Source organism: Melospiza melodia, chromosome 6 (genome assembly GCF_035770615.1).
Source record: "Melospiza melodia melodia isolate bMelMel2 chromosome 6, bMelMel2.pri, whole genome shotgun sequence".
Classification (NCBI taxonomy): Eukaryota; Metazoa; Chordata; class Aves; order Passeriformes; family Passerellidae; genus Melospiza; species Melospiza melodia.
The window spans coordinates 65853852-65879119 of NC_086199.1; the positions used below are offsets into that span (position 1 = coordinate 65853852).

General features: G+C 44.9%; 1 protein-coding gene across 2 annotated transcripts in view; it reads left to right on the forward strand.

Moving 5' to 3' along the window:
• PRR5L (proline rich 5 like) overlaps positions 1 to 23796 on the forward strand; it is a 41647-nt gene extending 17851 nt beyond the window's left edge. For both annotated transcript variants that reach the window (XM_063158802.1, XM_063158801.1), the window contains exons 4-9: positions 124 to 172; positions 8998 to 9055; positions 11997 to 12088; positions 15416 to 15556; positions 17224 to 17344; positions 20917 to 23796. In XM_063158802.1, coding sequence (XP_063014872.1) covers positions 124 to 172; positions 8998 to 9055; positions 11997 to 12088; positions 15416 to 15556; positions 17224 to 17344; positions 20917 to 21242 — 787 coding nt within the window. In that variant the 3' untranslated portion in view covers positions 21243 to 23796. The remainder of the gene's footprint in view (positions 1 to 123; positions 173 to 8997; positions 9056 to 11996; positions 12089 to 15415; positions 15557 to 17223; positions 17345 to 20916) is intronic.
• The last annotated feature ends 1472 nt before the right edge of the window (positions 23797 to 25268 follow it).

Here is a 25268-nt window from a genome sequence, read left to right on the forward strand (position 1 = left end):
CAAAAGGACCCATTCCCATACATTGCTGTATCTTTGGTATGCCTGGTAGTAAAGTGCAGTTATAGCTGTAAGAAATGACCAGCAGTGGCTGCTACTTCATGGTTCCATTCCTTCTGTCTACAGACGGCTGCTGAAGAGTGAACTTGGATCCTTCATCACAGATTACTTTCAGGTATTGCATGACTTGCTTGCTTTATTTTGAAGTCTGCTCCCTTCAGCTTTTTAGCCTATAACAAAACTAGGATCCCTTTTTCCATGTGTGTAGCCTACAAGTTTTGTTTTTGTTTTACTGAGGAAGACGATGGAGGTACTGGACTTTTAAAATGTGGGCCATATAGCCCTGGGAGTAAATATTTTTATCGATGTGAGTGCAGAATTAAGGATAATCTTCCTTTGCACTTAAGAAATGCTGCTAGTAGCCTGCCAAGATCAACGAGGAATTCACTTGAAGTTTTTAAAGAAGATGCAATGCCTTTTCTGGAGTGTAGAAAAATCAAAAGGTTTTCTGCAACAGGGGCCAGCAAAGGGAAAGAGGAGAGATAATGACAACTGCCTGGAGGCAGGAGGGGGCAAAGAGAAGGAAGTTTCTATCAGCAGGAAATCAACCTGGGTGATGTTTGCCTTTTAGTCCCACAAATATAAATGCAGTTTCTGAAAAAGAAAAATGTGCAAGATGAAGTAACCATGACAGACCTGAACAATCACAAATGTGAATACGTGTAGCTGTGTTTAATTGACACTGGTCAGGTAGGCAGAGGTTCTTATGTAACCGTGTGAAAGCCTGCTGGATGATTTTTAGAAGGCACTGATGGTTTTCAGTGTTTTAATTTGTTCAGTTTAATTTGTTGACTACTAAAAAAAAAGGGCTGCTGGAAACAAGAGGGTTTTCTTCCCTTTGAGTAAGGGAGAGAAAATTTCTGTACTTTCGGAAGCAGCTGATGCTGCTGTGTGCGTGCTAACAGCTTGAAAGAGGAAAAAGAAGACTAGTGTTGTTTCCTATCAGATTACGTGATTTATTAGATTACATGCCTTTAAAAAATCCCCCTGCTGTGCTATCGAGTGAGAAGAAAACTCCTGCCCCAGGGGCAGTTCTGTTTCACTTCCCCAGCCCCTCTGTGCACAAGTTGTTTACTGCAGAGGCAGCTGCTGGCGGCACAAGGCAGGATGTTTCCTAGACCCTGAGTGGGGTGGCAGCCACCAGCGCTCACATTTAATTTCTGGGGTATTTTTGCTCAGTGTCAAAAGGAGCAACTTGGCATCTGTCAGACTTAGCCTGAGGTAAAACTCTTGGTGCAGGCAAGTTGTGGGACAAACTGTGAGATAAAGGCTGTTGTTGGAAGTGAGATTTTTCCCTCTGTGAGGTAAGATGCAGACTTATTTCTGATTCTAGACTAACGGCATATGGCCATGATAAAAGTTACCACTCCCTCCTGAATGTCTTTCCTCAGAAACCCTCTTTCCTGAGAAATCCTAGGGCCACGGAGTGGGGAAAGACTGTTCATGTGCCAAAGAAGGGCTGACAGCATTATTTCATTTGTCTGTGGGTTCTGTTTCACTGCTGATGCCAGCTGAATTATGGCAGTACTGCTGCCACCAAGATGAGCAGAGTTGAATCAAGCTGCTGATTTGGCTGAAAAATAACCTTGAAAGAAAAAACCCAATGTTTCCAACTACTTCCTTTGACGTGTTGTGGTCATCACCTCTGACATGGGGGAGGTGCTGGGAGTGGGTCGCCAGGATGCGGAGCGGAGTGGAAGTGCATCTTTTGGCCGTGACTTCCTCTGACATCTGTTAAAGCCCGCTGAAAACTATTCCAAGAACCACGTTTTCTGTCCTCCTGCATTGAAATGGACCCTGAAGAATATGCTCTCTCTGTAGCCAGGCAGTTTTAAATATCCTAGCAGCAATTAGAGCAACTAATGGGATCATGTAATATTTAGATGTGATAAACTGACTTGAACGTTTTCCATTTCTTATGCCGTGGCACTTATAACCGGAGCCACTAAGAGGAACTTTAAAATCACATTTGTTTTAAGAGTTGGGGATTTTACATTATGTAAATTTTATACACTCACACATGCACATTTTTATAAGCATTGAATATTCAAGACTAAAATGGAACAGAGCTTTTATAGTGAGACAAAGCTACCTTTGTGATCAACTTGACTTAATTACTCACAAGTCCTTTTCATCAGCACTCATGCAAATTAACAGTTTTTAGCTCCTGAAATTGCTAAAGGAATTTTTAGGAAATGGTTGGAGTTTACGCAGTCTTTTTCTGCTACCAAGCCATCATCATACCAGAGTTAATGAGTCTGTTTTGTCTTTGAAAGAGAAATATAATTCCCATAAGGGCTGCAGTACAAACTCAGATGTTTCATTCTGAAGGAAAGTTGTGTTTATAAATCTGCCGCTTTAGCAATCCTACTGTATATACAACCCCTCTCCTTGGATTGAAGCCTGAGGGAAAATGCCAGATAGTTGGGACTTGCAGCGTTTGTTGCAGATCTGCCTTACAGCAGTGCTTCATGCTCAGGTTTTTCAGGACTGACTTTGCCCATGAACTGATTCTAGAATTTCCTGAAGAGGGGCATTTGTACCTACCTCTCTGCTCAATAACCCAGCAGGGCACCATTTGCTCTCACTGCTGGGTTCCTTTGCTGCAATAGGTGGAAATCTTATGACCATGGAAGGTAAGAGGCTGGGATTTGGAGGAACAGGGTGTACTGGCAATTGGGACTTCTCTGGTGGAGCTGTGTGATTTTTCAGATAAGCTCCCTTCATTTTCTTACTGTCTGGCCCTTGTTTTGGTGGAGAAAAAATTTTAAATATAAAATCAGCAAGCGTTGATAAATTGATGCATTATCTGCCTCATTCTACAACAGCCTGAAAAAAAACCTCTGGAAGGGATGACTTGTTAATCTTGAAACTCATGGGGGACAAAATGGAAATGTATTTGTGTCTATTAACTCCAAACTGTCTCCTCCCAAGGCAGAGAGACCTGTTCCATTCCCAGGCACTGTATCCTCTCCCAGAACCCATAGGGTGCAAATGCAGAAAGTCAAATGCCCAGAGCTGATGCCCGATGTCCACTCCCCGAGCTGGGAGACCTGGTAGGTGAGGAATGGCAAGTGGACTGTGTTTCCTCATCAAATCCAATGAGATTTTTGATGTCTCAAAACCAGAGGCAAGCTGTTACATAATTTCCAGCCTGCTGCAGTGGAGAGGCGCCCGCAAGTCCTGACTCAGAATTAGACCCAGCTTGCTGTTCGTGCGAAGCTGCAGCGTGTGAGAGCACACACTGCTGAGGTGTCAAGCAAAGTCCAGGCAGCAAGAGGATAATAAATAGCTGAAAAGCAAGTGGTGTCAACAATGAGGCGAGCCTGGGTCCAAACCAAAACTGATTTTATCTTTGCCTTTAGAGCAGTCAATAGTGGTGCTGGTGAACCTTTCTGTGGTCAGAGTTTCTCTCGCTGTAGGCTCCACAGCTGTGCACGGTGGCTGCAGTGATAGGGGGAAACCTGCTCTCCTCCCTCTCTTGTGGCACCATAAAGATTTTTTTTAAGGTCCCACTGCATGTTTTCCTGGAACTCCAGCCTGGAGAGATGACTCCCGCATCTCTCACGATGTTTGCTTGCTCCTGTGAAAGGCTGCTTTGTGAAGCGTAGCTAAAAGGCCATGTGGCTGCTGAAAAGGCCATGTGGCTGCTTAGCTAAAGAGAAAAATACAGGGGGTGTGATGCATCCTTCCTTGATGACAGGTTTCTGTGTCTACCTGTTTCACAGCAAGGCAAGGAAATAATTGTGTAGGCTATTGCAGTGATGGTTACTCCTGGATACAGGCAGCACCAGCTTTTCTCTAGCCAAGTGCTGTCTTGTGCCTGCTGCCAGGGCCTGCAGCAGCTCAGCTGCTGCACAAGGAGCAGAATTCAGACTTGTGTGATTTGCAGAGCTCAGCTGTGAGTCTGCAATACTCTTTTGGGTCAAGCTGGTCTTTATTGTTGTATTTGTCTGGGAACCTCTGTTCTTGCAGGTCTGCTAATTATTTCTGCTTCATCTGGCACTTTCTAGAGCAGCTTTGATGGAGCAGCTCCAGAGGCTCTATGGCAGCTGCCCAGGTTCGTTATCATGGATGGAATCCCCCAGCAGCTCAGCACTCGTCCTGGGTGGCAGCAGGGACACCTCCTTTCGGGCCCCAGCACTCTGTAGATGTGTGTGAGTCCTTCCAAAGGGAGCCAGGTTGCTCCCACTCAGAGCATGGCCAGGATGCCATGGCCTGGCTGAGCAGAATCCCCCCTGGAGCAGGGATAATCAGGGTGAATTCAGGGGCCCTGGCTGTGGGGTTTTCCCAGAGCTGCTCCCTGCCTCGCTGTGGTCTGGATCATAGCAGTGCTGCCTACTTGGTCTGCCTGCTCTGCTCCACTTCTTACCCTCCTTGCCTCACTTTCATCTCTTCAAGTGGGCTTTCTTTTTTATCTGTTGTGAACAAAACCAGCTCTAGGAAGAGTCATTTTAGGATGTGATTTCATATTTATCTTGCAGTTTCTCCCCTATGTGGGATCGAAGTGATCTCTCTACTTCTGTCAGTATTTCCCCTCTTGTTAAAGAAAAAAAGATGGGGGTGGGAGGATGCTCTAGATATGAGATACTGCAGCTCACACAAATTTGTATTTTGTGAAACACTGCCAAGAATTAGGTTTGTGTGCAGCTGGCAATAACTTTGTAGAAAATACTTGCCAAGTAAGTTTGGGTGATGCTTCTTCTCTCAAATTTACATCAGATTATCCACAAAGCAGTGGCTATGTGCTTGTAGAGCCTGTAAAAGTGTGGTTTAGCACTAGAACACAAAGCCTCAGCTGCCTGTAAAACATGGTGCATTTAAGAAATGCAGTAATATTCTGTAGAAAAAATTTTTTCCACCCAGTAAAATGAGGTCAATTAATTTGAGTATGTTCTGCATCAGTTTACTTCTGTTTCAAGCTTATGTTGTTTGATAAACTAATATTAATTTGTTAATATGAAGGTGTCTTTTAAAAGGCATACTAGCCATGTTGGGCTTGGAGACATTAAGGAAAAGCAGAATTTATCCGTAATTATATGGATGTTTGTGTAAGCCTTTTTCCCTCAAAGCTAATGACTGACTTGTTATTAGCAGGGGGATTAATTTGTACTTTGCTGTACTGCAGACATGGCGTTCAGGCAAGATGTGAAGTTGCCTGGGATGGCTTGAGCCTCCTTGATGATTTCTGTGGAGTTGCAGCCAAAGCATCTCAGCTGTTTTCCACCAGGCTTCTGCTTGCATGCAGCACTCAGAGCAGAGCAAGCTGTGCTGGTGGCATGGCTGTCACCCCAAATCCTTCCTGTCGGCTCTGTCTGGGGGCTGGCACCACACCCACGCTGCTGACTGCGTGCTCCTGACAGGCAGCATCTGATCTGCCTCAGGCACGGTCCGAGGGCACCGTTCTGCCCAGGGTGTGCTGGGGCTGTGCACAGGAGGGGCCCCGCTGGCAATGCCCAGGTCCTGCAGTGGCAGGGAGGGAGGGAGAAGGTGCTGGGCACTGCAGGCTCTGCTGCTTTGAGAGAGGAGCCCCAGCTGTTGGGCCTGGGACAGCTTTCACCTTCTGGGAGGATGGTGGCGCTGGTATTACTCCATTGGGCACGCATGGAGAAATTTGCCTCAATTTCTCTAACAGGGAAGGGAAAGAGGAAAATATCTGTGCCAGAAAAAAAGGAAGGAATTATCAGGAAAGTGTGTGGGTTTTATAAGGTGGTGGCTGACTGCCTTCAAATTTTTTTTTTATTCCAAATGGTTTGAGGATGACTTACTTTAAGGAGTAGCAATCACAGATATGTTGTGAGAGTCTCTTTACTGAGGAACAAATGAAAACTGATTATTTTCACTTTGAATCCTGTCTTTAAAAACTTAAGACATTTAAAAATTTACTTGAGAGCTTTCTTTTAGCTGCCCTTCTTACTGGTGTATCTGAGTCAGCTATTTTGGTTTACTGCTCTCAGAAAAGGAATCAAGCTGTGAGATTTCACAAGGTGACTTCTATCTGCTGCAAAACCTCTCTCCAGATTTCTCAACTGCACGTACATGTTTTGAAGTTGGGACTTTGTTTCTCTGCACAGCAGAGTAGCAAAGAGTAAAGGCAGGTTTGTGCCTCCCTCAGTGAGCATACAGCATCCCATGGTGTCCCAGCAGAGGGTGAGGAAAGCACCCTGGAAACCAGGAAAAGCTCATTTGGGGAGGGAAGGGAATCCCTGCTCCCCCAAGCTCCCATCCCTGTTCAGCTGTAATTGCAAAGAGATGGAAGGTGGCAGCTGAACTTTTTCATATAAATGTACCTTTCAAGGTTACTTGGTATGAGTCTTTCTCTGGTCTCGCTTTAAATAGAAGATTTATTTTTCCTCTTAGCTGTGTGCTTCTGGCAAGTAGGGATGCAGCAGCAAAATGAGACTTGTAATCTAGACCAGGTCTGAAACAGACCTCCACTGCAGCTGGAGTAGCTTGTATTGATTTGTCAGCAGAGCCTGTGGGGTTTGGTAATGACAATTTGCCTGTCTGGCTTGCCCTGAGGGATTAATGCTTGGATTGAATCAGTTTCTAAGCCTGTGACTTCTTGCAGAAGAGAAGGAGAAGAAATATTGCCAGATATTTTCAGGACAGGGAGAAGGGAAATAAAGTGTGGGTTGATTTTACTTTTTTTTTTTTTAAGTCTCTTCCAAGGAAAAGGAAAAATCTGAGAGGATAAGTGAAAAGTCTGCAGTAACTACAGTAACTATATAGCCCTAATCTCTTTTTTAAGGAAATCCTTCGAGTGAGATTATGCAATCTCTTTAGCACATGGAATTGCTAAAATACATTCATAGGGGCATTATAAATTTGTTACCACAGAGTAATGCTTAATATATCTATTTTGCAATAGATACAGCTGTGCTGTTCACTAGCATGTACAAATGTGTTCTTTGGTTGCTGACATAGTTGCAAAAGAAAAAAAATCCTCCCTGGAAGCAAAAAATATCAATAATATTAACTTTTAGGCAAAGCATCTGGAAAATTGTATCCAGAGCGAGAAACATATGTAAAATTAAATCTAATGTTCTACGGCAGATAGAGAAGGAATTCATAGTTCTTGAGAGAAACACAAGAAAATAAGAATCACATCCTCATATGTGTGTATATATACACACCTTTATATTACAAAGTAGTTTAAACTAAAACAGTATTAAAGACCAGCTGTAAATTTCCCCTGCAGTATATGAGAATTGCCTTGAGCTACAGGTTGAAAAATAAAGGAGTTCAGTACTATTTTTAATGAACTGAAAGCAGGATTAACATGCCATATCACTCCAACATCTATTGTTCAAGCAGAAAAATATTTCTAGTGTAAGTGGGTTTCACTTTTTTCCCCTTATGGTTTTCTTCATTACAGATTTCTTTCTCCCTCCTTTTTCATACTGTTGGTTTTTCCTGGAAAGTTTTTTTGTTGTTGTCGAGATCAGTTTATGTGTAGCCATTTATTTCTGTTGAACAAATCTAAAACTTGAATGGACAGCCTGGTAACTTAGTATTTCCCTCCAAAGCCCATATTTCTGCTAGAGGATCTTCATAAAACTGTCACCTTCCACTCATTGCTAATGTTTGGAAATGTTGTAGGTTTTTCTCATTATGTGACCATATTTATCCAGCTTGTTAATTCCTGTTGTCATTGCCAAGAGAAAAACATCTCCCAGCCTGAGAATGTCACAGAGGATTGTTTCCTCTTTTTATACCCAGCTTTGTGATAGCTTCCTGTTGAAGGGAGGATGCAGAGGTGTGCTGCTCTCTTGGCTTGGGGTGTTCCACAGATGCCTGTCTCTGTGTCAGGGTGAGCCAGGCTGGTGTGTGGTTCCAGAGGCAGGTTTCCAATGCAGAGCAGGAGCACCGGGGCAGGATGCACTAAGGCAGCTCATCAGGAGGCTGTGGTGGTGTGCAGGCAGTGGGGTAACAGCAGTGTGCACTGGGAATGACAGGGATGTGCCGTGCTCCTTGGCTGGTGGAAGGTTCAAAAGTGCAGCCTTGACCTGGTTCCCATTAAAACCAGAGACTGAACAGTGGGGGAGTCATCTCTGACTGTTGTGGGCTACCCTGATACTGAATCCTTTCAGAGAGGCAGAAGGCCTATGTTCTCTGTCAATGTGATCTCTGTACCTTTTTTTAGGATGCAGTAATAGTGTGTTATGTGGGATTGCAGTGCCTTTCTCTGGCATTCTCAAAGCTTTTCAGAATACCTGATTCACCTGGTGCTGTCGGGAGAATAAAAAGATAGCTGTTGTTTTTGCACCATTCTTCTGTTTGGGGAAGTTGGAACAAAAAGCTAATCAGGTATTTGGATGTCCTGAACTGCAAACAGGCTTATTGATGTCTTGATCTGTCTGGTCCATGAGTGTTAAGTTTATCTAGAAAGACCAGGTCCAGCCACTTCTGCAGCTTGACACTGCACACACAGATGATCCAACTTCTCAATACAAAAAGAATGGCCTCATGGAAAGACAGTAGGTAGGAATAGAGAAGTGGATGTTAGGGAGCTGAACTTGGCCTGCTGTGCAGTAAGACAAGCAAGTGCAAAAAGCAAGTGCAGAAAAGAAGAAAAGAGTGGGACATTTTCATAGCATTTGACTCTTTGATCACCTCCATCCTGTAATTGAGTTATAGCTTATGTGGGTGCACCATTATGGTAAGAACTATTTTATTTTCTTGACTCCCTCCCTGTGACCCTTTCCATTTCTGGGAGATGTTTCATTCTCTTCTGTTGCTTTCTCATGTCTAGCTGAACAAGAAGGGGTTAAGGAATGCCTAGCACTCACACTGAGACCAGTGCTGGAAGAGGTCACTGCAACATGACTAATCTTAAGATTAATGCATGCAGAGTGGGTAGTATCTGACAAAAGTGAATTCTTCCATGTTCATTATAATAAATAAAAGCAAATGCATATCTCTCTTTTCCCTTGGCAGAACCAGCTCCTTGCGAAAGGTTTGCTGTTCGTGGAGGAGAAGGTCAAGCTGTGTGAAGGTAAGTATAGTAGGAAACCTGTTCTGGAAGGGAGTTGTGCTTTGATGTTTGGTCAGATGAGGTGATTTGCATGTCTGGAAAGCAAACAGCCCTGTCTGGTGCTGTCCTGGGGTGTCACACAGCCCCTTGGGAGCCCTGTGAGGCTGAAGAGAGGGAGGGCTGTTTGAATTGCCCCAGAGCCACGATGCTCCCACCAGCACAAAAGCAGCAACGTGGCTCTCATGTGGCAGCTGAACCTGGGCTCATGGCAGCTCTGGTCTGGACATGGATCCTGTTGTGAAACTGCTTGGAGCTGCCTTCTGCCTTTCACTTCTCAGTGTGATTTGCAGCTTGATGTAAGCATTATTTTGGTTTCTCTGTCATGCCTTTGAGAGCTGAACTATCATTCCTTGTGTAAATTTAAAGAAAAGAACAGTCTTTTGGGTGAGAATGAAATCCTTCAGGAAAGAAGTCGATCACGCATGGAGCTGTGTTCAAACTACTGCTGCAGAGCCTGTGGGCCAAGGCAAGTGTGGTGTGGCCACTCAGTGCTGGACCTGTGGGGAGCTGCTCACATTCAGAAACTGTGTGCTCAAGTGAAGCCAGCACATCTTTATTCAAAACCAAGCTGCTGTTTGGTTTGACCCAGTTTTTTAGCCTGCAGGGAAGATTTCTTGCTAATCACCAGAGTGTTGTATGTGGGTCATTAAATGCCAAAAGATGCTTATAATCTCACGTCATTGCTGGGCCTGGATTCCTCTGCACCAGTCTTCACCAAGTGACCTCACCCAGCTGGCAGGCTGTAGGATTTGAGCCCCAAAGGAGTTAAGGGGTTGCCAGCCTCCTGCTTGGGGTGTGCTTCCTCAGCATTGACCCTGTGAGGGAGGAAAAAGGGCAGACTCCTGTATTTTCCAAGATGTGGAAAAAAGGCAGACTCCTGCATTTCCAAATGTGGGTACCTGCCCTGCCACTGCCAGCTCTTCAGAATGAATGCTGCACAGCTTACCAGAGACTTTGGTTTCTGTACTCATATAAAACTATTCCAGGGTCTGCTTTAGCATTATGAAAATTGAGCTTGACTCTGTAATAAGCTGAGAGCTGCCCAAGAGGGTTTTGCAGGTGCTCAGGTAGTTTGGGTCAGATGAAGTTTCCCAGGCAGACAGCAAAACATCTTCTATGCCTCATTTTTCTGTCCCTAGCTTGAAGTGACACTGGAGCCAGTTCACTGTGCAGGCTGGCATCACTGCAGGAGATGACTCATGGGCACCTTTCTTTTATAATGTGTGGGCTTGTTGCAGGTCGTGTGGTCACAGCAATGAGGATTTCTTGTACATGCTTCTTGGTTAGTTCTGTCTTCCTGGAAAACTTACACTGCCCTGCACCCAGACAGAGTGGCTGCAGGGCATGGCAATGTTTCATCTGAGTCTATTTTTCAATCACACCCTCTTTAACGTGATTTTTCTTTATACAGTCTGTCAGAATCTCTTTCAATGCCTGCAGGATTTATGATTTCTTGAAGAAACAAACCATTCCTGCTTCCCCTTCAGAAGAAGTGATCTCTGACATTTCATTGTGTCTCCAGACAGCAAAGCATTGTAGTCCTGGGTAGGAGGCAGAGGAGGGAAATTTTAAACATTCAATTAATCTGTTTCCTGTTGTCTTTTTCGCTTGCACTTGGCTGTTGTGGTAATGGGAGGCTGTTGGGGGGGTTTTGTGTCATTTCTTGTCTGCCTGCAGTTCCAGATTTGAAGCCATAGTCATACCTGACACAGTGAGGCATCTCTGAAATTTTCTGTGGTTGCTAGTGGGCAGGCTCTCTGCTCAAAGGGAAATGTCTGCAGGATCTGGTCCTGCTGGCTCTCTGCTCTCTGGCTGTGTCCTAAGCAGCACAAACTGGGCAAGCAGAGTGAAAGTCTGTGTGGAAGTCTGCAGATGAGGAAAGCACTTCAGTACAGAGTCATAAGGCTCCTTTGAGTTGCAATTTTACATGTATTCCAGTTCCTCATGTTGGGCCTTTAGTGACCTTGAGGATGAGCCCTCAAACCTTTCATGAGTGACCATCTTCCATTACTGCTCCTTGAGTCTAGACTGCCTCTGAGGTCCTGAGAGGTATCCTGGAATATCCTTTTGTCAGAAGCTTGGGGTTTTAACCCTGAGTCTGTTTGCACCTGAGATTCCAGGGATTCCTCTTAAACTTGAAATAAACATTGCAAACTTTAAGCTAAAAAACTGAGAGGCTTTGGGCCCATATGCTGAGGAGTGCCCAGCTCTGTAAGTCAGACCTATGAGCATAATTATATCACAACTGTATTCCTGTTATGGGAATCCCAAGATTCACAGCTTAGTCTGCCTTGGTTTTAAGTACCCAGTTACACTTGGGGATGTTTGAATTAGTCATATAAGGGTTGGCCACAAATGGATTTCATTTGGGAACCTTCACAAGTGCCTTATTTGTCATTAGTACCTTTGTTGGGATCCCTGACAGGTACCTGACTGCTGCTTGGTGCTGAGTGGATGCTGGAGGGGGCTCAGCTCTTCCAAATGCTCTCCCTGACCTTGTTGCAGGATGATGTTGGAGATCAGCTGATGTTGGCCCTGACCTGCTGGTTCTCAGATTCAGCTGCTTTTGTGTGGTCTGTCCTGGGCTAGTTGAGCATGTTAACTGTGAACTCTGCCGTTGCACAATCCTGGGCTGTGGAGTTAAAGCCTCTGGTTCCAGAGGGGCTCCACTCTTTTGTTTGCATTGGTCTCATGTTTTGCACAGACAAATGATGTCATGTTTGCACAGACAGCCTTGTGTCTCTGTTGGTTAAGGGGAAGCTTAGCTGGGTGATGTCCAGTTTTGGGCAGAAACTGCAGAAATGAAGTCCCTTGCCTGGGGAATTAGGGAGTACTTGGAAAATCCAACTTGCTTTTAGTGTCCCTGTCACTAAAGCTCTTACTCTGATCTCTGTTTTCATAGGTGAGGATCGCATTGACGTTCTGTCTGAAATCTGGGATCACTATTTTACAGAGACTCTTCCTACACTCCAGGCAATATTCTACCCAGTCCAGGTAATCCTAATTACAGTTCACTCAGGTGAAGCGAAGTGACTGCAATGCCTGCTAATGGCAGGTTATAACTTCTCTGCCAGCAGCACTGTTTGGCCAGTGGCTAAATATACGTCAAAACCTTTAAACTAAATCTTGGAGAAAGTAGAGTTTATCCAAGTATTAACTATAAGAAGGGCTGCTAAAATCTACTGCACAAGCACAATATTTTGGGCTGAATTTATTTCCAATTGTCTACTCTCTCTGCTTAGCTTAGCTTGCACACTGAAACTGTTGGACTGTGCCTTGTCTAGACTGAAGCTCTGGGCTATTTGTATTTATCATTCCTTCTTTTTTAAATAGCTGTGGCTGTTGGTGCAGATGACAACACTGACAGCTTGTCTTAGAGGTATAAATCTGAAGACTAGCTCAGGAGAAAATGTGATTAACTCACCCTAATGACTTTTGAAGGGCTTATATCCCATTTGTGCCTTTGGGAAATCCTCAGGTTTTGAAGCTTCAGTAAGGGGACATGTAAGTCTATGGGTAGAGGAAGAATGAACACTTTATGTAAAAGCTTTTACACTGGGTATTTTGAAGGCTGAGTATCCCATCAGAAGTGTTGAGCTGTATCATTTTTTAATGTAGTTTTACTCAGAGTTTCTATATGAGCAGTCTAATTACCTCCCCAGCCTATTTTGACTTTTCTGCCATCAGAGAAAAAGAAAAATGTACCTCATGTGGAGAATGACGTTCTTGGAAATGCTAGCCTCCTCCCCCTGACTTTTGCCTCTTCTGGAAGACATTATTTCCAGAGCCTTTTCAAATTATTTTTCACTTGTATTATTTGAAAGGCAGCAGGTAAAGCTCAAAGCTTGCCCTTTTCCTCTAATCCTATTAAAGCTGGCATTTCCTAAAAGAGAAAAGACTTCTACAAAGACAGACACTAACCTTTCTGCTGTGTTTATTTTTGTTCTTTCCTTGCTCCAGATGCTTGAAGGTAGGTGTTTGACAGGTAAAACTGTGCAACTATAATACCCTCCCCTTCTCTCCTTTTGCAGCTAACTCTCAGTGAGGGAGTGACCTGTTTAGGCAGGGGTTTCTCTGCACAGCAGCTACCTGTGTACTGTGGAAACAGTTGAGCTGACTGTGTCATATCCACTGATGCTAATAATTCTGCCACTTAACAGAAAAATCTACTGCCCTGCTATTAAATGTCTGTGATGAAAAATGGGACAGAAGTTACAACACTGTGGGTAAAGCTTTTGGAATTAGCTTAGTGGCGAAAGGATGACTATGGGACGTTGAGATTCTTTGAAAGCATAATTGTTTAGCTGTATTTGTCTTGTTGCAATATCTGAGTCACTCAAAATATATCAGCAAAGCTGTAAAGTTTGGGAAGTATTGCCACTTTCTGAATGAGGAACTGAAAGGTAAACAGGCAGGATATTTAAAGCTTTGTAGGCACCTAAGTACTACACTGTATGTATGGATGGGTTAAGCTGCCTAAATACATCCAAGAATTTAACTCAGAGTGAACTGCTCTAGGCTACCACAGAGAGAATTGCTGGTGCAGCAAGAAATAGAAGTTGCTCTTATGCCAGGCCAGTGTCCTAATAACAAGACTGGGCTTTTCCTAGAAAAAGGGAACTGTATGGGACCACTTATGTGGTGTGTCACAACATGTGAGGAGAGCTCATCCAGCGAGTGCCTTCCATCACGCTGCAGTTCTTTGTACACTGCTCTGGTAGATGGGAAAGTCAATTTGTTCTTGATTCCTTATCCTTTCCTGCAAATACCAGCAGGATTTTTTAGTTGTGCTCTTCTGTGATCCCAGCAATTACCCATTCAGAATGAAACTGAGTCAGCCACAAGAGTGAGTGTATGTTACCAAAGGTAGTAACTCACACCAGCCTCGTGTGGCTGCTATCTCAGCTAAGTTTAACCCCAAGGCTCATAGCTCTTGCAGAAGTATGACCTTTAAGCAGCCAAGTTGGTTAAATTGCTGTACAGAGGGAAACTATGTAAACAGGTCACTCATTGGCTTTCGTAGAGTTGCAGCTGTTGATGTGACTATTGGTGTGGAAAAAAGAATAGCGAGTCTTGTTTTGCTTGGCACAGAAACATATTTGCATTTTGAAATAGGGTATGAAGTTAATGGGACTAAACTGCATAATATAAATAAAAAGTTTGCAGCTGCTGAGATGTAGTTTCAAGATAGGTACTGGTCTTTCCTGCACTTTTTTTCCCTACACAGTGATGGTTTAAAACAGCAAACTGCTTTATTTATGGCCAAGGTCCCCTCCATACTATTGGTTTTAATTCATATTTACATATTGATAATGCTGTTAATTATGACCTGCAGCCTGTTATGAATTAATGATTACCTGCTGTTAATTTCTTCTAGCTAAATATTTGCTATGTTATGAGTGCTAGATATTTGCTATGTTATGAGTGTGTTATGGAGATCATAAAATGATTCCCAAGCAGACCATGGGGCAGAGATTAACATACTGAGAAGAACAAAGCAAACTTTTCAGGCTGGAAAGTGCTAGGCAGAGTTGGGAGAAAAATTTCTGCTGCTGAGTTGCACTGGGGCAAGAGAAAGTCATGCAGATATTAAACATAGCAGAGGGAAGGTGGTAACACCAGAATGCCAAATGGAGTTAGACTGTGTTTAAAAATGTTGAGAAATATTATATCATCTGTTATGCCTGCTCACTTGTGTTGTTGATGTAAAATAGGAGTGCCTTGCAGACGATATTAAAGCTGTTGCTTTTTAAAATTATGTTTGGTTCAAGCAGTCTTGCTAGCTTTGCTCCAGGCTAAATCCTAAAATCTGTAATGAAATTACTTGCAGATTTTTGTCATATCAGCAAGTGCAGATGTTGAGCAAAAAGAGGATACAGTATAGGTCAGAGGTAGGTTTAGTTAAGAAATATTCTGAAACAACATCATTCCCTACAAAACCTTGTGTGCTTTTTCTCCAAGTGCCAGAAGCACAAGCTACATCCAGCCTGGGGTTTTTTGTGAACAAATTGGATGGCAAGTGGGCTTATGAATACATACATAGTCATTTGGTAAACTACAGGCCCATTTCTGGCTTTGCTCCAAACCTAGTGGTGCCACAGATGAGACGGTGCCCTTCAGAATGAGACGGTGCCCTTCAGAATTTGTGAGACTGAGAGGGAGGAAATTAAAGAGTATCATGAATCCTCAACATGAATGACTGGGGGTGTTCTGCCACGGCAGCAGTGGGCAGAATAAACCCTCCTGTCTGTGTGCCCGTGTGCTGGTATGATGCTCACACATCCCTTTATCTACATTTGGATTTTGCCTTTGTTTTTTTAGGGTCAGGAGTTGACTATCCGTCAGATTGCTCTTCTTGGCTTCCGAGACTTGGTCTTGCTAAAAGTAAAGTTGGAAGAAATCCTCCCCCTGGTCCAGACTAAGGTTCCAGCTTCCATTGTGCAGATGCTGTTAATTCTGCAGGTGGGGAACCTCTGCTCTTCTTCATCTGACTCACTTGGGTATCTTGACCTCGTTGAAATCATACAAACACTGGAGGAAAAGTGGGGAGAGTGGAGGGTGTGATGAAGGGGGTGTGATGTGTGCTTATTTGGGAGTGGTCAGTGTTAAAATGAGAGCTGAATTTGGATGCCCTGAGCTTTCCTGGGAACAGGTAAAGATGTTGCCTTGAAAGAGCTGGGTTTTGTTGTTTTTTTTGTTGGTTTTTTTTTTTTTTTTTTGATACCTCTCCTCCCCATCTAGGAACAGTGTCAGTACTCCCTTTTTCACACAAATTTTCATCTTCTAGCTTGTCTGAATGCCTCTTTGTGCCCTAATTTTCGTAATTTCTCAGCTTTGCAAGGACCAGGGCAAGTCTCCATCACAGCAGATAATGGAATTTGAATGGACTGTGGCTCTAGTTGCTTGACATCAGCACCGTGGCTGGCTGGGATGCTGAGTAGTGCCCATTAGAGGAGAAATACCTTTTGGCAGCAGGCAAAATGAGAGGCCATCTTTCAAAGGCCTCTCCCAAGAGATCTAGAGCATCTGTGGTAACTATCCTCTTTTTCCAGGTCTCAACAGAATACTTTCCAAGCATGTCAAATACAGCCAGTTTTGGTTTTTTCTCATATTGCCCAGCTTGACAGTCCTGAAAAATGCCATCTTACATGTTAGAGTTGACAGAATCATAGAATGGTTTGGCTTGGAGGGGATCATACAGTTCCAACCTGCCTGCCATGGGCAGGGACATCTTCCGCTAGACCAGGCTGTTCAGAGCTCCATCCAGCCTTCCTCTGAGCCACGTGCAGGACCTTTCATTTGACCTTGTTGATTATCAGGAGGTTTGCACAGGCCCATATCTTGAGCATTTCAAAGTCTCTCTGGATGGCATCCCTTCCCTCCAACATACCACACACCCTGGTGACTTTTATTTCTTCTCCAACATAATGGGTGTCTGAGAATTAAACTTTATGAGGCACAACTAAAATTGCAAAGTGGCTAAGCTGGTAGTTCTGTATGAACTCTCACTGTTCTGATGCTGCAGTGACCCAGACTGGAACATCAGGTGATACTAAAGTGCTACCTCAGTTTCCATGAATGTTTTTAATACAAGACTCTTGAGAGCAAAGAGAATCTCAAAGCAACACATTTGAGGAAAAAAGCTTATTGAGGCTTTGCAGGAAGTTAAGTGTGAAAGGTTTCTGAAATTGCTGTTAAATTGGTTGGTGTTATCTGCCATCTTCACAGCTGTAAGCTGAGCCACAGAGGGTGCTTTGCCTGCAGTCCTGCCTAGCGAAAGAGCAGTGCTTTGCCCAGGGTGTGTTAAGGCTTTTCTACAAAGAGGTGTTTTCTGGTAGAACCACCCTGGCATGATGTCACTGCTGCAGTGCACTGTGCACATCCTCAGTGTGAGCACATTTTGTGCCTTCCTGTCACTTGCTCAGAAAAAAGATCTGTCTGCTCAATGGCCATAGGGCGTGGCTGTAACTTCAACAAGGAGATTGACCTGAAAGGCACCCAAACCTCCATCAGCTCCAAAAGCTTCACTGACACAGTTGGGATATTCCAGCACACAGAGAATTGACAGACCCCAGGCTTTATTCCAAAATCTTTTAAAGGTAATTTGACTTTTTGTGTTTGATTTTCAGAGTGTCCATGAGCCTACTGGTCCCACTGAGGGCTATCTGCAGCTGGAAGAACTGGTCAAGCAGGTGGTATCACCATTCTTAGGTCTGTGTGAGGATCACAGCTCCTCTGGTAGCTTGCTTGGTAAGACATGCACATTGTACTGGAGCTGTTATTGGGGTGCACAGGTTGGGTGACGGGAGGCATTGGTGCTGGAAAAGGAAACTCCATGAGAGACAGAAAACAAAGGCTAAAACACCCTTGAAAAGGCCCTGATTAATGTTTCTGGATACAAGTTTGTGTGACAGACTTTTTCTTGTCCATGACCTAATGAGCTATTAGTGCACCCAGACCCCCACAATGTCTCCCCTCTCTCTGGACATGGACTGGATTCTAAAACCCCTTTGTCCATGCTTGGTGTACTGCTTTCACCACAGTGAGGGACCTGGTCCTTTGCTGCCTGCTCGCTAGCCTGCTTCAGCTGCTGAATCAATCAGCTTTTGCAAACAGCTGAACTGTTGCATATCAATTCTGAGGGATGACAGGGATTTTGCATAAAGTCTTCCTTCCATCTGAGGATTCTGTTTACAAAAAACCCCAAATTAAAATTCTGTGTTTAAAGTGCAGATAAACATATCCAGGTGAGAGAATGGGCACATTCCTTAAGGAAGAGCATGATCATTCTGGCAACCTTCTTCACATGATGCAGGAGCTCTGCTCACACGTGTGGCCAGTCAGAAGAGCTTGGCCAGCTAATGGGCATAGTGTTACTGATTTGATGGTCAAGAAATTTAAATAGAACAAGTGAAGAAAGCTCTAGTCTCCCTCTGTTTTTACTACCTTTAGCCTTTGATTTGATGCAAAATTGTAGCAAGCTGGAGACCCACAAGGTGCCTTGTAGTACACTTAGCAGCATATGGGCAGAGATGGTCTTGTGGTAGGAGAACTTAATTGGAACTCAGACAGTCTGTGCCTGTAATAAACCCATGGCATTGCTTTAGGAAAACTGTGGCTCAAGATTTTTATTCTTGTGGTTGCTGGGCAATCAGATATCTTCTGTGCAAGTGAGCATGGTTGTACAGTTCAGCATGGATTAGCTGATCTGATCCTAGGGCTCAATCAGACCAAAATCCCCTGTAAAAGTTGGACTTTGACAGATTTGATTGCTTTGCTGTTTATGGACAAGTGCATGATGCTGGGATTGTTTGAAAGGCAGCTGCCTGACCTGTGCTGAAGTTTCTAGCCATTCTGGATTTCTGCCAGCTGAACCAAGATTTGTGCCATTAAAAAAAAAAAGAAAACCTACACAAGCTGGCCTTGTAAAGATTATATGCCTTAAAATAATTGAACTTACTTTGATTTTTAGCTTTCATGTATTTGTGTATATTTCCAAGGTGCCCTTTTACTCTTGCTCCACCCTTTGGTGATCATGAGGAAAGAAGGAATTTCTTTTTGCAGTACAAGACAGGGACTGCAAAACTGAACTTTTCTACAAATAATCTTGGTACTTTCACAGTGCTGCTATGGAGGGGGCTTCTCTTCCTTATTTTTCATTTGTAATCAGACTTCTTTCTCTTCCCTCTCCCTCTTTCAGTCATCATTTTGCTTTCTCAGAACCAGTTTCTTCTCTCGCTGGGCAGCCTGTAATGATGGTGAACCCCAGTAGGTTCCCCACAGTAGCTTTTGGGAGGGGCTGTTGGGCTTTGGGTGTGCTTGCATTGTACACAGCTGCTCTGGAGGCCAGACTGCCTTCTGGACTGGAGCTTCAGGGTACATGAGTGTTGGGAAATGTGACTGAAGGTGTCTGCTCCCAGCTGGGACTCTACATAAGGCTTCAGCCTGCAAGGCTGCTGTCTCTTAAGCTGATTTAAAGCAGAGGGATGTGAAAGGGACAGGACCCCTCACAGAGGGGAGTTGTAGATGGCAGCATTTCCATCTGGTCTGTTAGCTTTTTGACTTTTGCTTTGCCTGTGTGAATTAGCCACAACCTGCATGGTAAGGATGCAGTATGCCAAAGGGATCCAGCTGGCCAAGAAACAGGGTTTGTATTGGGGATAGGAGAGAAGATAAAACAGCTACACATCACTGCTGATCTGAGGTTGGTTGCAAAAAAGTCCCAGAAAAACTCCTCCCAGTTTATATTCCTGGTCAGAAGGCACCAAAATAAAAATAAAGTTTCTAGTTAAGCTATGCAGAACAACTCCCTTAAGAGACTTTCTTTTGTGGCCAAGAAAGTAAAGGGGGAAAAGTAAAGCAATAAATGCATTGCTTTACTTTTAGAGTTTAGACTAATTTCACCTAATTTTTTTCTCAAAAGTGTAATATCCTAATGCCCTTTAACACTACAGCTTGCTGTGGCTTGGGCTGCACATGAAACCTAAGAATGTATTTGCTGTAACCAGCCTCAGAAGTGATTTTTGTATACTCATAAGTGTGAATGAACCATTTTGAATTGATGTATTCCTGGCAGTAACAGGGTGAAGGCTGCTCGCCTGTTCCTCCCTGCAACAAATAGTTTGTTTTTTGCTTTTCTTCCTGATACAAGCTTCCAAAACTCTTATAACCTTCAGTGATGAGTGCTTTGCTTTGCGTTTTGTTACTCTTATCCTTCTGCAGTCTTGGTTGGAAGCCTTTTATATGGTTTAAAGGCTTCTGACTATGAAATGAGACCCTGCACTTCAGTGAAGTTTTTGAGAAACAGAGGGACACATAGCTGCTGCAGGGATAGACCCACAGGAGGTGTCCAAAACCATCTGGAACATTGCAGGAGGTGGAAGCCAGCAGGGAACAGTAACAGTGTCTGATTCAACCTGCTGGGATGGGATTACAGTGAGCCAGGGCAAAACTCTGACCCCTGCCTTCCTTCAGGCTTTCAGTGTCAGAATTGACATGTGCTTCATGGTACTGCACTGGGGACTGCACCTTGGGGCTGTGCTTTAGACCTGGCAATTTTCCTCCTTGACATTTTGCTGAGCAGACTGTACAGCCCACACCCAGGCATTCTGTGCCACCACAGATCCTGCCTTTCCCTTGTGCCCCTCTTCCCAGGCTGCTGTGAACTGTTCCTGTGCACTCTTAGGTGTTTTCTGTGTCCAGCCTCCAAAACAGATGTGATGCAAAGTGGATGAAATGTCCTTTTTCTGGCATGATCTTTAAAAAATATGGTGGGATAATGCCAACAGAATAGCCTGTTCCTAGGCAGATGTAGAGACAGTGTAATGTATGCATCAGGAATTTCACATTGACAACAGCTAATGGCACGTCCTGAGAGAAATTCTTCAGAGACAGGCATGGCAATTCAAATCCACACTGAATGTTTTTTTGGAGACTTGTGCCACTTTAATGTCACTTATTTTAGTGACCCTCCATGTGAGGTTCACTGCCTACTTGGTTTTCACCCCTTGATAAAAGAGAAGACTCTGAGGATGCTCAGGAGAGTCCCTTGGCTGCACTGGTGACATTTTGGCTCACCTCTCTTGCAGGCAGCAGCCCCTGCAGCAGGATGGGAGGTCTCTCCTCTCTGGGCAGAGGCAAATTTCCTTTCCCAACACCTAGCAGTATGAACTAGTGAGCTCCTGACTGCTTGCCAGTGGTAATGAAGTGGGCACTCTGTAGCTGCACGCTGAATTCTCTCTGTCCCCGAGACCAGCCCAGCAGTGTGGGCAGCTCTCTGTTTGTGTGCTGTTGACCATTCCTGCTGCCTCTTTCCCTTCCAGAGAGAAGGTACTCCAGATCCTGCCCTAAGGCCCTGACCCCGCTGACGGAGCAGGAGGGCGAGGCCTACCTGGAGAAGTGTGGGAGCATCCGTCGGCACACGGTGGCCAACGCTCACTCGGACCTCCAGCTGCTGGCCATGGCCTCCATGATGCACACGGGGATGGTGGTGGAGGAGCAGGACACTCCTGACAAGTGCCTGCTGCTGCAGCCCAGCTGCTTCGGGCCCCGGCAGTGCTCCAGCGAGCCCAGCATCGCCGACGGCCCCGAGGCGCCCGCAGCCGGCAGGCAGGACCCTGCCGAGCTCAACTGCACCTCTGTCTGCTAGGAGGAGGCTGCCTGAGGGGCGGAGAACTGCGTGCACCGAGCTGGACAAAGGGGTGTGTCATCCCTGCTGGGGAAAGAGGAGAAAAATAGGAATTGTGCTCGTGTCATTGAAATGGGCCCGAGGGTTCATATGGCTGAGAATGGTATCTAGATAGGTTCTTTTGCCAGCCTGGGATCATTGCTGGTGGAGATACCAGGCTGCTCCCAAGTGACCGCTGAGGGCTGCAAAGGTTTTGCTGTTGAACAGCACAGTCTGCCTTCTGTAAGGTTTCTCTCTCTATTAGTATTAACTTCTTGGTGACACCTTTCCTTGTTTTTGTTTGGTATGATACAAATTGAGTTCTTTCTGCTTTTCTCCCTCTTTCCCAATTGTGCTTCTTCTTTGTTCTTTGTCCCTGCAGCGGAGGCCTCTGTGCTCAGTGTTCTCTTTGCTTCTGGTGCTTCGTGGTGAAGGCTGAGCACTTAATTTATCTTTTAAAGTTGAACTCAGGGTTGAAGCCATTTGCATCCTGCAGAAAGATCTGCTGAGGTGGCTTGTGAGAGAAGATCCTTCATTTTGCTTCCCATGGGCATGGATGAAAAGTCCAAATCAGAATTGATCAGACTTGCTTTTTTCCCCAGGCCTGAAGAGAACCAAGTATATGTGGAATCTGAGCTGAGTACTTCATATGTAGTTTATTTGGTTCCAGTCATATCCTGGGGCTTCTGGTATAAATTGGGTGCAAAGGATGGCTGGGGTGTGTAAATTGGGTGCAAAATATACTGAACATCCTGGCATTTGGAATCAATTTGCTCTCAAAATTTCAGTGGTGATAGGGCTAAGATGAAGGAGAAAATCAAATGGGTAGGATATGTAAAGGTGCTTCTCAGCACTGGGCCATCGTGACTGCAGATCAGGAGGTGATGATCAGTATTTCATCCTGAGCCTACCCTGGTACTTTTAGCACTTGTGGATTTCATGAGAATGAGGATAATCAGTGGGTGTGGAAAGGAGTCCTGGCTTAGTGCATTCATGAAGTGCTCCTGACCTCCAGTGGTATCTGACTCAGTGCAGTATTGCTTTTAAGATATAGTGAGGGCTCTTTGCAGTCTTTGGTTTTGTTTTTGTTGTGAAGATTAGGAGTGGGTCCATTAGGATTTGCAGGTGTCTGTGTCAGGCACTGCAGCCTGCAGTGTCTGCTTTGTAGCATCACTTGGTACCCCAGTGCTGCTTCTGTGGGGACAGAGCCAATCTGTTTCAGCTGTCCCTGGGATGCTCTGCTGGTGTCTTGCTAAGCAGATTTGCAAGTGTTATTATAGGCTTAGAGGTGAACTGCAGTGCTGCCTTAAATGTCAAACCCCATTGAAAATATGGACATAACACAACTACCACTTGAATCTACTCCAAGTGGTACTTGGTAAATAAGTGTGTCTTGACAAGGAAACAGAAGGTTAGGATGAGCCTCTGGGATGTTTTTTTGCATGCTATGACATTAACTGCAGAATTTTCCATGCTTCTGTTAGGCATTAAACATCTTCTGCCCCACTGGCTGCACTAGAGCACAGCTCTGACCTGGCAGGATTTGGCATTAGTAGCACATGCAGCAAAAGGAGAGCTGGTTATTATATGGCAGTAAAGCATCAGAAACACCAGCTATGAGCACAAGCCAGGCTGCCTTGGTAAATTAGAGTGTTGCTTTGTCTGCTGTGCTTTGCAATGTTGAGAGAGGTACTTGGAAGAGCCTTCTTTTCCTCCTGTCACCAGAGCTCTTGGCCTTTGGGGAAAGGCCCAGTGATTGGATGGATCAGCAGCTGTGCTTTCCATGCCGGGAGAAGAAGTTCAGTGGTGCTGGCTGCCTCCTCTTCCTCAGAGCACCCACATCCAGCAGAGGCCAGGGAGATGTGCCTTTAAGCAGCATTCCCTTCAGGTGGATTGTAGGATAAATTTCTTTCTTGTTCATAAATTGGCCTGACCAGGCCAACTTACTGCCATGTGCCCCAGGGCAGCCATGGATTGTGGTGGAGCTGCAGAATCTCTGTGGTGGCAGCCACACCATGCAGGTCTCCCTTGGCACAGTCCCTCCAGCGTGGGGCAGATGATGGTGTCCTGCTCACAGTTAATTTCTTCAGCCCTTGCTGTGACTGAGTCTTCTCTTAGTCACACCGAGGTGTGTGGGGAAGTGGTCACCCTGCAGCATTTCAGTTCACTCTCATGAATGCTTTTCTTTCTGTTTCTCCTGTGGCCTAGTTGCCTTCTGTAAATACCCAAACCATTTCGATCAGAGAGCAGCACCCTCTTTTATGGTGAAAACTAGAACAATGTATTTATTTCCTGACATATTCTTGGATCATCTCTAGGGCTAATAGGAATTAGTCCTGGTTTTAACTTGAATTTCTTTTGTTTTACATGTATGTATGATTTTAATTATTTTGGTTTTGTATCTGTTACTTTGCAAAAATTTGCACCAAGCCCTCTGAATCATGCACTTGCCCCATTGTTTTGTTTTTATGGAGAATTAAAGCTGGTGGCTTTACTTTGTGAACTGAAGTAAACACAACCTGTTCTGTAAACCACACTGAGTGTATGGTCATGACCACCACATTTACAGCCACGTGGGGTTGCACAAGCCTCTGCAAGTGCTCTTCTTTTCCCTGCTGGGTGAACCTGAAGGTGGCTGGAAAGCTGTGCCATGGTGAGGCTGGCCTGGAAGGGCCCTGGGAGCAGCTCTGAGGGGCAGTGCTGAGCAGTGCTGAGGAAGCTTCCAGTCCTCTGTAAGCAAAGACCCTGTCCCCATGCCAGAGCTGCAGCATGAGAAACACTTGCATTTTGGTACAGGGTTCTGATTTGGGTTGCACTGTGGTTGCTGACCGTGTCACATGGCCGTGACAGGGCCACAGGGTGGGTCTTTCCTACCCTTGTGGTCACCAACCTGAGAAAACCTCCTGGAGGAGCTGTCAGAACAGAAAGAAGGAATTTCTCTCACCACCTCTTGGAGTCTGTTACCTTCTACTTCAGTAATGACCTAGACTGAGCCACTTCTCATCACACTGAATCTGTCTTCCCTTTTTACTCTGTTTCCTTCTTAAGGTAAGTGATTTATTCTCTGTCCATGCAATTCTGACATAAATTTATTGATGGGGCTATTCTTAGTACCACTGGCCTTTTTCCTGATATTCCCCATAGCCAAGCACATGTTTTTATTGCCAGGAAGCAGAGCTGCTTCTGGTCCTAGCCAAGTGGACAGCAACTTGGTTTATTTTTTAATCTTTTATCAATCAGAGAACTTGCAGTATATCTTGCTGGCACTGATGGGAGCAGGGTGAACACTGCAGGGTTTGGGTTGCCTTTTCTTTTTAGGTCCAGGTTCACCTGGAAGGCCTTTTGGCACTTGCCACTGAGTCAGCAGATGGAAAATACTTGGCTCTTAGAGGCAACCTGTGTCCTCCAGAGGAGAAACTGCAGGTCTAGTGAGAGACAAATTGTGGTATTTATGGTGTGCTTAGTTATGCAAACTCCTTAATTTTGCTGTAGTCTCAGAGTAGAAAACCTTCCTAACTGGATTCCCTGTTCCTTCCCAGCCTGGCTCCTTCCCCATGGCAGAGCAGGACTCCTGGGCCTGGCAGAGTGCAGCTCCCTCGCCCTGAAGGAAGGTTGTGTGTTACACAAAGCCAGCAAATGGGTGTCTGAGCTCCTGAAAGAGGCCAGGCTGGCTGGCTCCCCTGGCTGCCCCTTCCCCGCTTGGGACAGGTCTGCGCAGAGCCAGCACCACTTCCCACTCAGGAAAGCAGGTGAGAAAGCAAGACCCACCCTGGCACAGATTGCCCACAGTGCCCAGGGAGTTTCCCAGGGGTACTGAGCTGGAAATTCAGCCCACAGTCAACATTCTCTGTAGGAAAGTCACTGCAAATTTTCCTGTTAATTAAAAGTGTGAAGGGCAGGGTATTTGGTATTTCCCTGAGCAAAGAGGAGGTAATTAGTCATCCTATTCACATTTCAGATATGGAAGGTGGATCTGGCAGGACAAAAATAGGTTAAGTGGGATATTCT